This window comes from Vulpes vulpes, chromosome 8, assembly GCF_048418805.1.
Source record: "Vulpes vulpes isolate BD-2025 chromosome 8, VulVul3, whole genome shotgun sequence".
NCBI classification, from domain to species: Eukaryota; Metazoa; Chordata; class Mammalia; order Carnivora; family Canidae; genus Vulpes; species Vulpes vulpes.
The window spans coordinates 47,831,752-47,848,106 of record NC_132787.1 but is presented as its reverse complement, the minus strand read 5'-3'; the positions used below and the strand labels follow the sequence as shown (position 1 = coordinate 47,848,106).

Below are 16,355 nucleotides of genomic sequence, written 5' to 3'. Positions count from 1 at the left end.
TATGTGGTAGGTTTTTGTCTATGCCCACAAGTGGGTGTATTATGAAATCCTTCAATTCTGTATTTTGGGAGCAGGTACTTCAGCCCTGGAGTGGTTGTAGTCCTGCCAGTAATTCATAGGATGGGAAGGAAGCAGTAGAAGTCTCATCCTGTTCTGATTATTTTCTCTAGAGTTCAACTCAACTCTTTTCTCCAAAATTTTGTCTCTAAACTGCTATGGATTCTCCAAAAACTGGCCCTGAAAGGCCAACCATAACCAAAGTATTGATCACTGATACGAGGTTTTCATTCCTAGGAGGAAAGTCTACAGCTACTAATACGCATGGAAAGTCTCAAAATACTACTACTGCAAGCCACAGAGGTGGGACTGTGAGCCCTACGAGCAAAACTGCATCCTTTGTAAGGCACACTGTGGCTCTGGAAGGGAAGACTGAGACTGTTGGAGAGACCGTGACCCTTGGAGAAATGACTATGATTTCCATGCAATTATTGACCTCTGTAAAGAAGGATAAGCCCTTTGTAAAGAGGGTAGTAGCTCCGGAAATGATGACTATCCCCTCTGGAAAGATGAAAGTCACTCCTGATGGGCAGACCAAGATTCTTAGAGGAGAGAATTTGACTTCTGAGGTGAACACTGACCCCCTGATGGGTTATGTTGATCTTTAGATGGAAGCCAAAAGCAAGAGGCCATCCTCCGGCCCTGTCATCTAGCCCCAGGACACATTCCTCCTGATTTTGACAACCCTGTGTTCCCATTAAAGGAAATTATTCCTCTGTCAACTCAATGACCCTTCCAACAAATGCTCTCTAGAGAAAGAAAAACCCAGGAAACTCTGCTGTGGGTCAAGTACCTTAGCCTTGTTAAAGGCAGAAGCTGGGGAAAACCCTTGACTTTTCTTGTAGGACCCCCAACAGGAGCTGCTTTTACTCAGACATGCATAAACCATTCATGAGTACGAGCAGGCCCCAAAGCTAGTGAGTTCATCTCTTTTCTGTTGAATAAACTGGAAACAGAAAAATCTGTCTGAGTTCTCTGGAGTTCTTTTCTTGAAATGACCTGTGCAATGCAATTGTCAGCATCTGCTTTCAAGTTCATTTTCCCCTACTGCTTTTTTGGAAGGAGGAAGTTTGTGTCTAGCCCATGCTGATGTTTCCAGTGTGGATTATGTGCTTCCCTCTCTGCCTTGAATAACTACTCCCCTCAGTGGTGGTCAGAGCCAGAATCTCTTCCAGGGCAGTTCCCACAATCCTCTTATTTCACTCCTGTGTAACATCTGCTCCCATGAATATGTCAGAACTACTCTTGCCAAGGTAACTGGTAGTGCCCATGCTGTTATTTGCAGTGGCTAAGTCTCAGTTCCAACCTTCCTTGAGGCAGCAGCAATATTGACATACTTGGTCACGTTGTCCTCCCTGACACACTCTTCACTGTGCTTCTTGGTTTTGTTTTTACCTGAATGGTCATTCTTTCATAGTGTTCTGTAGTGACGTCTCTTATTTCTGATCACTTAGGCTAGGGGAGCTCTAAGTCTCTTCTCGGGGGTCTCTTTTCTTCTATATTTACATTCGTACTCTTGGTGTTGTCATCTAAGCACATCACTTAGACAGCAGCTATAATATTGTCAAGAGAACAAAAGCACAAAAGAACATCTATAGCATGCTATCTTTCATGTAAGAAGGAAGAGGTTATAAGAAAGTACATGTCTGCTAATTTATGCACAGAGTAATACAGAAAGGATAAACATGGAAATAATGAGATTGGTACCTGAAGGAGTTGAGTGGAGATGGTATTGAAGGAATGGGAGACTGAGGAGAAGGTACAAGGGAAGGAGGGGGTTGACACTTAGCTGAGTACTCATATTTGTGTAATTCTGACTTTTAGAACCATGAAAATGCCTCACGTGATCCACAAAAACAAATAAAATCAAATCAAAACTGAAATATAAGGAGTAACAAATGTATTTAACTGTATTGAAAATACAACAGGGACTTGTATTGTTGTCCCTGTTGCTGGCCCTGGGTGGCTCAGTGGTTGAGTGTCTGCCTTTGTCTCAGGTCATGATCCCAGATTCCCTGGTCTGAGTCCCACATTGGGTTCCCCACAGGGAGCCTGCTTCTCCCTCTGTCTGTGTTTCTGCCTCTCTTTCTGTGTCTTTCATAAATAAATAAATAAAGTCTTTAAAGAAAAGAAAATATCGGCAGCCCCTGTGGCTCAGCGGTTTAGGGCCTCCTTCAGCCCAGGGAGTGATCCTGGAGACTGGGGATCAAGTCCCATGTTGGGCTCCCTGTATGGAGCCTGCTTCTCCCTCTGCCTGTGTCTCTGCCTCTCTCTCTCTCTGTGTGTGTCTCTCATGAATAAATAAAAATAAAAATAAATAAAAAAGAAAATACAACAACATAATCACATTGAAGGAATTAGGGATGGGAAGAACTAACCTTAGTAACTTTGGAAAATAGCACTTGCTTCTATATTGAAAGGCTGAAGACAAAAGGAACTATGGAAAAATATAGTAGTCTTAGCAAATTTGCTGTTTACAAGTATGTAAATTAGCAATTCTGAAACTGCTCTATGTGTATTCCAGAATGAAACACATAAGGAAACATATGGTTGGGTAAGAAGAGCCATGCTTTTCACAGTCCGAGAAACAGTTACAAATAGGATACAAGGAAAGGCTAGAATGAACCCTGTGGTGTTGGACTCAGAGGTATCAGTAGGGAATCATGATTTTAAAAATATATATGAATCAGTTGATATAGAAATATGTGTACCCATAAATATATTCCCTGCTTTTAACACTGGAAAGAGCTAGAGTAATGACATCCTAACAGACCCAGTACCTTGAAGAGAAGGTCCCTGAGCACCCCTTGACTAACTGAGGATGGAAGCCTATGTTTCCTGCTCCCCTCTTTCCTTTACTGGTAGATAATTCTGAGTGGAAGCTACTGTGCAGAAGACAGTGAGTGGTATTTCAAGACCCAGGCTTTTACAAGACCTTAAATGCTAGTGGGAGAGAGAAGACAAATAGTCAAATCATGTACCTCTAAGAGAATCCAGTGACTGTGCTACACAAACATCTCATCTCATGTTGAGGAAGCAGACTTAGAGAGCTTATGTACTAATAGTGTCTTGCTGCAAAGAAGACTTGGTAAGTACAGTAAGAGAGCCTGCAGTGTTAAGGGATTGACAAGAGGTCAGAAGCACAGATGGGTGATAGAAAAATCCCAGGAATGGCTGGCAGGTTTGACATGGGTGGACAAAGGGCCAGGATGCAGGCTTAATGGGCATGACTAATGAGCAGGCACCAGTTGTCTCCAAATGGGAAAGTGAGCTGTGGACACGATGTTGGGAGCTTTTGTCACTTTCTCATTTGTTTTTTGAAGAGTCACATGAAAGCTTCCCAAACCCTGTTTTTGTTAAGTTAGGAATATTGCCAACAGAAGGCAGCAGCACATACAGCAGCAGAGAGTGGGAGAAAAGCAATTAGAATCCCTTTCTACAGAAAATTAAATTAAATTAAATATAAATTTCTGTCATTATCATTAAAGCTGATACTTTGGAGCACATTGAGGCAGAGTGAGTGTGAGTACCCCAGGCTTAGATACAGGTTGAGTTCAGGCAAACCAGACTTGAAGTCCCAGCTCTGCCTTTGATTAACTACGTGATCATAGGGAAGTTAAATAGGCTTCTAAGGTGGTTACAATGGTTAAATGAAATATGTGCCTGGTCCAAAGTCGATAAGTGGGAATTGTAGTTATAAGCATATCTTCTGTAGATTTTCCAGTTTCTCTCTAATAATTTATTTCTATAAAGAAGTATTAAATCATATATATGAAATTAGAAACTCTCTAGATTTGTGTAGAGCTCAAAGGCTTCAAGGTAGATTCATGTCAAAGTTCTAGTTGCTTCTCTCATGCCCACGACAACTTTACTTAGGGAATCATTTTGTAAACTGGCCTCTTTTACCATACACTCTAAAAGGCTCCAATCTACTGTGGAAGGAACCTCGGTGTCCATCGAAAGATGAATGGATAAAGAAGATGTGGTTTATGTATCCAATGGAATATTACTCGGCCATTAGAAATGACAAATATCCACCATTTGCTTCAACGTGGGTGGAACTGGAGGGTATTATGCTGAGTGAAATGAGTCAATCAGAGAAGGACAAACATTATATGTTCTCATTCATTTGGGGAATATAAATAATAGTGAAAGGGAATAGAAGGGAAGGGAGAAGAAATGGGTAGGAAATATCAGAAAGGGAGACAGAACATAAAGACTCCTAACTCTGGGAAACGAACTAGGGGTGGTGGAAGGGGAGGAGGGTGAGGGGTGGGGGTGACTGGGTGACGGGCACTGACGGGGGCACTTGACGGGATGAGCACTGGGTGTTATTCTGTATGTTGGCAAATTGAACACCAATAAAAAATAAATTTATTATTAAAAAAAGATAATGAAAAAATAAAAAGATAATGAAGTCAAAGCATAAATAAATAAATAAATAAAGGCTCCAATCTAGAAACTAGTACATAGGGTATATAGAAGACATTGAGTGTGTCATTTCTGGGATTTAAAAAAAAAAAATCAATGGATCCTTACTGCTTAAGGAATAAAGTCCATTTTACTTAGCATGGTGTATGAGGTCCACCTCACCATCCAGTCACGCCCACGTGAACACCTAGTGCTATGCTCCAGGAGGTTTATCCAGGTGCTCCAGGGTGTGCTCCACCAGTATGAGACATAATAATAAATAGTTTGATAGAATAGAAGTTAAAATCCTGTGGATACTGAATATATGCTGCTTTCATATAATTTTGAAGAATCAAGAATTTTCCTTTTATTTTTACAGTTCTTTCTATTGTGAGGGAATCCTGAGTATAAAATAATTTTTCAAAGAAAATAATTTCCAGAGCTAATTGACATGAAGAGGACTGAGCAGATGCAGTGCCGTTCCTATGGGTAGGTCTTGGCTTATAGGGGCCATGTTAGGAATTGCTCTTCTGGCCACACTGGTCACAGTGTTCTCTGACTTCCTGACACAAACTGCACTCTTGGGTGCCATTGCTCAGGCTTTGTTTCTGCTTCCAGTGGCTTTTCCGCTTTCATCATATTCTCATCTACCATCCTGCAAGATCCTAACTCAAATGTGACCTCTTCCCTGAAGGCTTTTCCATCCTCCCAAGAGGTATCACTTCTTGTCTGTGCTTGCTTCATGAATACTGTTCTTATCACTCAATCATTCAACACATTTGGATGCTGTAGCCATCACATCACCTTGTAATTAAATTATGTGTCATTAGGCAGGATGCCAACTTTGCATACAAGGACCATTTCTGAAATTTCTTTGTACTCCCAGAGCTTACTGCAGAAGTGGACATTCCATCAATGTTGGCTAATTGAGAACTAAGAAACTGAAAATACAGATCAGAGTGTCATGGGCTATGAGAATCACAGCAGAAGACTATAGTTGAGTCTGATGAAAGGAACAAGAAGGAAAAGGGGAAGAAGTGAAAAGTCTACTGTAAATCTCCAGAAAGCACATGGACTTTGGAGCCAAAGAACAGATTGTTCCATTGTTCTGGCAGAAGTTGCTAGCACCCATTTCCCAGTAGATGCAGGCACCAGGATCCTTTGTCCCCAGTGCATTCGCATTCCTTATCACATCCTAATCTATGGATTCGATCAGCAAAGCCACTAATAATTTTTTAAATTGACTACAAAGTGGATATTAAAGACCAAGGTGCTTGCCAGAGGAGAAACAAACATAATCCATGGGTATGTAGGGGCACAAACTGGTACAAGGCTAAGAAGGCCACAGACCAACAGGTGGAAAGTGCAGGGAGACCAGGGGATAAAAAAGAGGCTCAGTCTTCCTCTGTCTGTTCCAACTCTTGCATGCGCCACTGTGTCCTGTGTGTCTGTGGGCCACTGAAATCAGCACCATGAAGATCCTGGTCTTGATCTTGGTTTGCCTACACATCTCAGCGGGTGTGGAAAGGTATGTATAGGGATTCAGCTTCATTCTGAATTTCAGCCCTAAGAGAGCATCAGAAGCTGGATAGAGCCTTCTCCTGCAGATCTCATGGAAAAACAGGCAGATTGTGTCTTGGTACATTAATCCCCAAACCACAGGGACCAAAGACTTAAGATGGATAATGATGATGATGATGTTGTGTGTGTGTGTGTGTGTGTGTGTGTGTGTGTTTGTAAAGGTAGGTTGGTGTTTTGTTGGCTAAGAAAGAGCGATACAGGGCTCATGTCTCAAATTTATAGAAGGGACTTTGGATAAACAGAAATTTATTCCTTGGAAACAATATGAAAGCAGAAAACCCCCAATATACATTGTAGTGGATTTTCAGGCTAGAAATGCTGCTGGAAATGCTGGAGTGACTACAGTGGTCAGAATTCACTGAAATCTGGGAGGATTTCTTATCAGAGGTTCTTCTAGAGTAGAGTACTAAGGAGGTTTGAAAACTGCAGATCAGGTCATTGAAGGGATTGCTATAATGGGGAAGGTGAAGCTCAGTCCTTTTGTTTGCCCTATTCTCCACAGAATTATCCTGAAGAAAGGCAAGTCCATCTACCAGGTGTTGGAAGAGCGGGGTGTCCTAGAGACATTCTGAGGAACCACCCAAAGGTTGACCTAGGTGCCAAGAATCTTTTCAATAATGATGCTGTTGCTTATGAGCCCTTCACCAACTACCTGAATATAAGTGAAGGGGGAAGTGGTATCCATAACCTTTGGCTAATAACCACTCTTGGATATTTTTAGACCTCTCATTAGCTCTGATTTTGGGCTTTTCACTAAACATACGTCTCACTTTCCTATGGAAAGTATCTGGATAATGAGTTGGTACCACCTGACACTATAATAATCCCTTTGCTTCCTTCTTTCCTCTAATTACTGGCTCACTCTCTAAAGCTCCATTTATATGGTTAAGAGATTCACAGTGACCATATTCAAGTCAGATGAGAGAGCCAAAGGAAGTCCCAGTAATGAGCTGCAGGGGAAAGAAGGAAAGCCTGTGCAAAGCTGCCAGGCAAAATCTCCAGTGGCTCTAGGTGCTATATATCTTCCCTTTTAGAAACATACACTGGTACTCAGAGCAAGTATTTGAATGTTCTTGAGGCTGCAGTGTCTGCTCAGGGCATCTCATAATACTGGTGTCCTCTAGATTGTCTTTAGTGAGGTGTTACATGAATGTCAGGTCTAGAAGCCCCCTAGGGATCTCCTACTTGGACTTCCCCTTTCTATAAATGGTAGAAGAAGAAGCAGGTAAGTGACATGGCTGGCCTGAATTTACTTAGAACTGAACCTGTGTCTCAGTGAAGTTATCTTCTTGTTTTCCGTGTTACCTCTCATTCTAGGTTTCTTGGTGCCTTAGCTACTGTGTGACCAGAAGGAGGAAAATGGTGGGGAAATATCTAACACTGGAAGAGAAAGAGGTGTGTGTGTGTGTGTGTGTGTGTGTGTGTGTGTGATGTGGGGAGGATGGATGGACACTGGGAGTGGAGAAAAAAGTCATTGCTTCTCCAACTTTCCATGTTCTGGCATAAAATGGTAAATCCATGGAGGTATCAACTGATAAAAAGTATAAAAGGCTTTGGGAGAAAAGATTGTCTTGCCAGACTAATTCTCACCTAGTCAAAATCTTGCAATTAGGGACAAAAATGGGGAATATCGAGGGGATCTGGTTCCAGATGTGAAGGAGCACTTCTGGAAAGAGAAGAATATAATTTGGAGAAAATGTGGTTTCTAGTGAGTCAACTTGTTCTCCATCCTTGGGATGAGGTTTGGCTGCTTAATGAGAGTGATAAACTTTTCTTTGCAGTCCTACTACTTTGGAGAGATCAGCATTGAGACACCACCACAAAATTTCCTGGTCCTCTTTGATACAGGCTCCTCCAACCTGTGGGTGCCCTCCACCTACTGCCAGAGCCAGGCCTGCTGTGAGTATTCCATTATCACCATGCACCTGTGGATAGGATCAGAGAGTGGGGTAGAGTCAGTATTGAACACAAACTCAGCTTCCAAGTCCAGAGTTCTTGGTGCATACCCATGATCTCATCCTCCTTAAATTCAGACCATCTGGAAACCTTGACTTGGTCTACAATTCACAAGTACTACAGCCCTGGAGAGAGACAGCAGAAATAGACTAAAGCTTCCATTCCTTTCTACACTGTTCCCTTTCCTCAGCTCTCTCCTATGGGACCCAATTCCTGGCACTTTTGTGTTGAGCAATCCCTTAGGAACTGGAAGGAATTGGGGTAGCATCTGTTTCCCAAGGGGACAGACTTTTCTGGGGCCACAGATTATCTTCAGCACAAAGGATCTGAGGCTGAGGCCCAATCCCAGACTTGGTCTGATGGTCTTAGGCCATCAAGGATATATGTCCTCCAAGTATTTTGGAAAGTGTATTAACGTTCCATTCTAAACTTACACAGCCAATCACAACACGTTCAGCCCCAGCAGTTCCTCTACCTACAGAAACAATGGACTAAAACTATACACTGTATTATGGAAGTGGTAGCCTGACTGTGCTCCTGGGATATGACAGTGTGACTGTAAGTGCTGTTTTCATCCTTCTGTAGGTCTGCTCTTTGGCTCCCCTTTTCTAGTGCTTTAATCTGTCAGATTACTAAATAGATACAAATTCCCAGAAGCTTATTGTTGGAAAGCTTAATTAGATGCCATCTAATTAAGCCTTTCTCCCAAAACAAAAATTGTCACCTCTCCCCCATGCAGTCCTGATTGCAGCACATTGTGCTTCCCCATGACTTTGCTCCGCGTATTTAACCTGCCCTCTGTAGCCACAGGGAGCACATCTGCCTCCTCCTCCACATGATTTCACTCTAGGTATTTAAAGACCCTCCTTTTACTATTTTCTTTTCTTTACATCAATCACCCACAGTTCCTATGTCACCTGTGCAGGTGGATTGTTCAATATAAAACCAGCCACTGTCCTTTCACTGTCCATGGAAGTGGAAATTCTAACTCCAGAACACAGTGGCCTCTGCTTCCCCAACACCCACATCATTGGGTGATACTGTTGTCCCTTCATCTTCTATACCCCACCTCATGAGTGAGCTAAGTATGAAAGAAGCCAACTTCCTCCCTTAGAAAAGTGTAGATTCTATCCCTGGGCACCTAAGTCTGGGAAGGATTTGACCACTTGAATTTTCCTTCTGCTTGTCCCAGGTTCAGAACATCATCATCAATAGCCAGGAATTTGGTCTGAGTGAGATTGAACCCAGCAACCCCTTCTACTATGCAAACTTTGATGGTATCCTGGGAATGGCCTACCCCAACTTGGCAGTGGGGGATAGCCCCACAGTCATGCAGAGCATGGTGCAGCAGGGCCAGCTCACCTAGCCCATCTTCAGCTTCTACTTCTCTTGGTGAGCATACTTGTCTTGGGTAGGTCTTAGCAAATGAGGCGCTATGGGGGCTTTCAAAAAGTCAACATCAGACAGGACTGAGGTTTTAACATATCCTGACACAATGAGTATAACCTGCTATATGAATTACATGTATTTCTGAAAATGTGTAGTTACAGTTCTGCCGGAATTTTATTTTTTGCACTAGAGGAGTTTTTTAAAAAGATTGTATTTATGCATTTGACAGAGAGAGAGACAGAGAGAGGGTATGAGCAGGAAGAGGGACATAGGGAGAGATAGAAGCAGAATCCCCACTGAGGAGAGAAGCCCAACAGGGGGCTTGATCCCTGGACCCTGAGATCATGATCTGAGCCAAAGGCAGACACCCAACTGACTGAGCCACCCAGGTGTCCCAGCACTAGAAGAATTTTTAATTCAGACCAAAGACATAAGATAACTCTTTCCTTAAAATGAACTACAGTCCCTCAAGATTTAATTAGTAAATGTGGAGATTGTTGTATTTGATTCACAGAGCTGTAAAGCTTTAGAAGAAGCCACATGATTTCTTATTAATATAATAAATACAAAATATAATAAAAAGGACAACAATAAATGATATTTATAATATGTCTGGCTCTACAATGAGGTCTTGTAGTTATTACTTCACATGACATCTCAAAAATCTTGTTATTAGCCTCATTTTTCCACAGAGGAATGCAGGCTCAAACAGGTGGTCAAATTTGAGCAAGGTCTGGCAGGTATGAAGCCATGACTCAAATGCAAATATCTTGGGCACAAATCTAGCACTTTTCCTACTCTACTGGCTTTGAACTTTTATGGCAAACTGTATTTACTGATTCTTCTTCTTAATCACATGATACTCAGGGTACCTGAATCCAAATATCTCTCTTCAATGACCAGCAGGCCTACGATAGGGAACAGAAGTGGTCTGAATCCCCTCAATACTGTCTAGTAACCAATCCGAGCATGACAGGAGCATCCCCTTCACTGCACACTAGAGATCTCTCTCTGTCAGGCTCCATTCCAGGTGCTCTTTGAGATATTTCTTCTTGTTCTCACTTTGTCCCCAGGAGGGTTTCCCTGGGATTCTTTGATAGTTTGTTTTCACAGGTCTGGTTTCCAATTCCATCTTCTCTTTTATGGGAATAGTCTGTGTTTCCAGTTCTCTGATACTTTGGGTGTTCCTCTGAGGAACCTCTTCTCCCTTGTGCCTTGTGCCTGGTAGTCTGAAGAGCAGGTTAGAGGATGACCTCTGTGGTTCTTCTGCATCTGAAAGACAGAGGGACAGTAAAGTGAAGGGAGGAGCTGCCTGACTATGTGAGTTATAGGAACTCATGCTCTTCTCCTTTTCTTCCCAGCCAACCAACCTATGGGTATGATGGGGAGCTCATCCTGGGAGGTGTGGACACCCAATTTTATTCTGGTGAGATCGTCTGGACTCCAGTCACTTGAGAAATGTACTGGCAGGTTGCCATTGATGAGTAAGTACAGAGGAAAGTTCCTATGGATTGTGGATACCCCAGGGTGTTCCTTCCATGTGACAATATTTCCTGTTCTTGCACTGGCACAAACTTCTTAAAGAATCAGCAAACCCTCAGGCTCATTGTTCCAGGAGCTCAGTAGACTCTGGCATCTAGCTCTAGACTAAAGTTTTTGACTTGTCATTGAGCCTTGTCATGCTAGTAGGTTGGTCATGCCTAGACTTCTGTGAACCCATGTCTTTGTTCCCTGAAACTTCATTATCTCAAGTAGCACAGTCTTTACCAAGTCCTTCATAAGTAAGAGTAAAAGTTGTCATTGATGTTTTCTATGTGCCAGATACTGTGCTAAATATTTTATATATATTATTGCATGTATATTCCACTGCAACACTGTAAGGTGATCAGTAGTATATATCATTGCACAGAAGAAGAAATCAAGGATCAGAGATTAAGTAACTTATCCAAAGTCATATATTTCACAAATTTAAAAATTTAAGCCCAGGCATTTCTGATCCCATAGTTCAGGACCATGAATCAGTTACTTCTACACTTCAGGCCTTCAGGAAATCTCCATCATTGCCAATTAAAGATACACTTCTTTGGCTCAAAGAACACTTCTTTACACTCAAGACCAGATATAACAGCTGGGCACTTCCTATGGGTACAGCCTTCCCACCACTTCCTGATGTGCAGCACAGACTTCACCATGTTCTTACACCTCGCCATGACTTTCTTGCTGCTTCTCTTTTGACTATATCACCTGAAGTGCCCCCCTCATGTCCTGTGTGCACCCTTCTGAGCGAAGATAAAGTCCTATCTCCTTCAAAAAGGTCTCTTAAGGGCCCAGTCTCTCTTTCAGTCCCATAATATTAGTGGCGTGTGTCCCAATTTGTACCTCCTCATCTCTGGGTAGACACAGGGGCACCAGCCCAATGTGCACAAATAGAGGACAATGGGCACCAGCCCAATGTGCACAAATAGACATTGCAGTTCGATGTCTAGCAAGTAGTTTTCTGTGCCTGGAATAGAGGGGTCTTGGCACTTGGACTGATTGCACTTACCCTTTAAGCATTTCTTCTCTGAAAAATCCTTGTCTGACCAATGCCTCTCACCCCCATAGTATATCAAGTCCCCTCTTCTCCGGCCTCTTGAATTTTTTACTGGCACTCACCAGGGCTACAATTAAATACTATTTGTGAGTTTCTGTTAAGTTTGTGGTGCCTATCTTGTTCACCATTATATCCGAGTGCCTTGATTCACCAACAGTGCCCAAAATATAAATGGAGTGAAGAGAAAGGGTGAAGAGCTGCAGAAAAAGCTGAATGAGGAATTAAGGACTGAATCACATAGGACTAGATTATGGATATTACCAGCTGCTGTCTTATGGTGTTATGCCTTTCTCCCTCTCTTTCTTCCAAATATAATGACATAAGACAACACTATACATGTTGTCTCATGTCATTAGAGTGTAGTCTTTAAACACAGTGAATACAATTCACTCCTCTTTATACCACCATAATTCTTGTAAGAGTGCCTTGTACATAATAGGCGGCCAATGTGTATTTATGAAGTGATTACCAGTGCTAGTTACATTTGGCACTATGTGCTTGGCCTCATATAGGCAGAGTAAAGAGGATAAGACACAGTCCCTACCTCCCCAGAGCTTTTAGTCAGAGCTGGAGTGGTTACCAGAGCAAAACTGAGAATATTACTCCAGTAGTCACAAAGACACAGAATTATTACATGCATTGCAGTGTCAAGATATAGCCTGGCTTTTTGGAAGTGGCATATTTTCAGAGCTGCAGGGTTGGGAGATTAGGGATGAAGGTATGTGAGACTTATTTATGACAGAAGTGCCTGACTCTTCAAAAAAAAAAAAAGATTGATTGATTGATTTGGAAGAAAGAGAGGGGGAGAGAGAGAGAAAAAAAAAAGAGAGAGAGAGAGAGCAGGGGCGAGGGGCAGAGGGAGAAGGAGAATCCCATGCAGACTCTACGCTGAGCATGGAGCCTGACACAGGACTCCATTTCCTGACCCTGAGATCATGACCCAAGCTAAAATCAAGTCAGTCTCTTAACTGACTGTGCAACCCAGTTATCCCTAGAAATACCTGACTCTTTTTGTATTGGTGTTCCCCTCAGGTTTCTCTTTGGTAACCAGGCCACTGGCTTGTGCTCCCAGGGCTGCCAAGGCATCATGGATATGGGAACCTTCCCACTGACTATTCCCCGGCAGTATTTGGACTCCTTTGTGAAGACCAGCAAGATCAAAGTGGCATTGTGAGTAACCAGAAGCCAAGATTCCTCGCACAGGCAGCCTCAGCACAGGAGCCTGAGTGCAATGAGCTCATGAGAGACAGGAGGAAGAAATGGTAGAGAACTGAGCCCGTGGTCAGATAGAACAGGTGAGGATACATCATGGCCTTTAATCATAAACCCTCAATGCAAGAATGGGTATGGGGAGGGAATAATACCAACTCTATACTGTGAATATGGGCTGAATGGTTGTCAGGAGGGGTGGCTATTCCTGGTCAGGCCTCAGGAACACATCTAACCTTGATGTGGCCACTGTCACTTGACTATATGTAACAGAGCCAGGCATATTCCATTTGTCCATTCCACTTGGGTTTCTTTCTTGTCTAGGAGTACTCCTTTGGTTTTTACTCTGAGCAGCCTCCTGTGCCTACCCCAGTCCCCCTTATACACACTTCTGTAGTTTGCCCCTCCTGCATGCAAGAGTCTAGTTTAGTCATACTAAATCTTGGTTCTTCACGGTGTGTGTGTGTGTGTCTGTGTGTGTGTGTGTGTGTAGTACATTGATAGATGCACACAAGCATGGGTGAGAATTTGCAAAAGAACACTTCAAGCATGGTGTGCCCATGCTTCTCTGTAAGTGTTACATTCTGGCAGTAGAAATGTGTGTTCTGAAATGAGCCTAACTCATTATGGCCATATAAATACAACCAAAATCTCAGAGCTGAGATGTGTCCAAGGAGGCTCAGGAAAGCATAAACATCTGGTCAGTGTTTGTGCCTGTGAATTGGGTTTTGCCTTCCATGCTCTCAACCAACCTCTGCTGGAAGGTCAGGAAAATAGTCTCACTGGGAAAGGGGAACTTAGGCCCTTTGTCTGGGCCCTCAGTCCCCTGGCACTCTACAGTTCTGCTTTTCTTCTCCTTCAGTTTGTGGTCAACTGTAACTCCATACAGAGCATGCCCACCATCACCTTTGTCATCAGTGGGTCACCTTTACCTCTGCCTCCATCTATCTATGTTCTCAACGTATGTATGCACTCCAAGCTCCATGGATATGGGATTGGATGGCTCAGAGTGCTGTTCTGTGTCCCAGTTCACATCTGGGCACCTATAGGAAGTCACCAGTGGCAGGGCTGAAGGTGAACAAGAAGCCAGAGACCCTATAGGTGTCATGGTATATAGGGTGGGAAGTTCCTGTGGGGAAAGGCCTTTCCATTCACCTGATTATATCCTCATGTCCTTTGTCTTTTCAGAACAATGGCTACGGCACAGTTGGGATTGAAGTCACTAACCTGCCCTCCCCAATGGGCAGCCCCTGTGGATTCTGGGACATGTCTTCCTCAGGGAATATTACAGTCTATGATATGGCTGTCAACAGGATAGGATAGGTTTTGCTCTCTCTTCCTAGACTAGCAAAAGGTAGCTGTTTCTACCCTCCCAGCAGGACTCTGGGATTGCCCTACTGTTTCTCTGGACTGACAGCAGCATTTTAGACTAGTCTGACCCTTCTGTGCACTAGTCTTACTTCCTGCAACTAATTAAGAATTTCCAAACGTCCTTGCTGTTCCTTTCAAATATCTTCTTTGTGTTCTGCTTATAGTAGTTTCTTCTAAATTTAAAGTTATCAATAGCTATTTGGGGGATCTGTGAATTGACCAATGGGAGAAGACACGGAGCAAAGGTCTCTGAGTGAGGACCCACAGCACAGACATTAAGGACATAGTAGTATCTCCATGAGGTATCTGGTGGACTGGTGGACCAGTCCTCCCAAAACTCTCCCAACATATTTTTTTCTCCATTCTTGAATGTTAGAAGAGAAAAAGAAACCTTAAAGACATTTCAAACTGGTGTCTGAGGCCAAATCTGATCAGACAACACAGTGGTTTTTTGGGGGGGTTTTGTTTTGTTTTTGTAGGTTAGCAAAACAACTTTAATATATGTTGACATTATATAATATTTTCACAGACCCCTACTCACTACTGGTGCTCTCAGGCTGCTCACACATTGAACTTTACCTGCTGGGTATGAAAGCTTTTGGGTTGAGAACCCAAATCCCATTTTACAGTATAAGAAAGAGAGGCATGGACAGGTAATCATAGATTTAGTGTTAAAATCAGATCCAGATCAATGCATTAAATATTTTTTTATTCTGTTGCTATATGCTAGTCTGCTCTGCACAAGCCATGGGGGCATGCAATTACAAATGAGGCATGGTGTTGGCTCACTAGGAATTTTCTAGCAAGTTCAATGCACTGCTTTTGAGCATGTTTTCTGTCTGAAGTAAGCCCAGTAGCTGAACTTGCATTCCAAGTAGGTTATGAGCAATCATCTGCAGTGGGTTATTCTAATGCAGTAATGCTGCCTTTAGGGAATTAAAAACTGGTATTGCTCTGGGGTTCAAAATTGTTTCAAGAAATGTAATCAGAAGGACATACCTGGAAAGAAAGATGCAAAGAATTCTCAACCCAGGTGTGTGTGGGTGGTGGTGGTGGACGGAGGTGTCCATTTTTCTACACCATTGTATCATTCCCCACCACCAACACATAATGGAGTTGATCTTACGGAATTGGGTAATGTCTGCACTTTGGCCATTCCTTTTTCTTTCTGTTGTGTTTCTCTTATGGGAGATATGGCCCTTTTTTTGGTCAAAGAGAAGGGAGCTCAGTTCACCCCCAATTCACCTGCATTCTCATCCCTGCCCTGTCAGCCGCTGAATCTGCCTCAGTATCACCTCTATTCATGCTCTGGTGGTTGGCCCCAACTATAGAGTGCAAAGATCGTGAGATGGAGATATGACTAAGCTGAAATTCATTAGTAGGGACTGTCCTCAGCCACTGGAGCAACATAAGGTATTGGTAAAGCCAAAGCTAGAAATTCTCTGTTCCTGGATTGTAGAAACTAGTGCTCAAGAGCAGCTCTCCACAGTTTATGGTCTATTCCACCTTGTCTATCATTGTATAATGGGGACAAGGTTTATTAATATGTGAGTGTTCCCCACCTTCCCATATGACACTCTTTTTAAAAAATATTTTAGTTATTTATTCATGAGAAACAGAGAGAGAGAGAGGTAGAGACACAGGCAGAGGGAGAAGCAGGCTCCATGCAGGAAGCCCAATGTGGACTTGATCTCCAGGATCATGCCCTGCACCAAAGGTGGCGCTCAATCACTGAGCCACCCAGGCTGCCCCCCCATATGCCATTCTGTCCCCAACACACTAATAAAGT

General features: G+C 42.9%; 1 protein-coding gene and 1 pseudogene across 4 annotated transcripts in view; both read left to right on the top strand.

The window, feature by feature from the left end:
- OVGP1 (oviductal glycoprotein 1) overlaps positions 1 to 1,020 on the top strand; it is a 28,629-nt gene extending 27,609 nt beyond the window's left edge. For all 4 annotated transcript variants that reach the window (XM_072766444.1, XM_072766445.1, XM_072766446.1 and 1 more), the window contains one exon: positions 295 to 1,020. In XM_072766444.1, coding sequence (XP_072622545.1) covers positions 295 to 665 — 371 coding nt within the window. In that variant the 3' untranslated portion in view covers positions 666 to 1,020. The remainder of the gene's footprint in view (positions 1 to 294) is intronic.
- A 4,813-nt stretch (positions 1,021 to 5,833) lies between these two features.
- Positions 5,834 to 14,673, top strand: LOC112907930 (pepsin B-like; annotated as a pseudogene).
- The last annotated feature ends 1,682 nt before the right edge of the window (positions 14,674 to 16,355 follow it).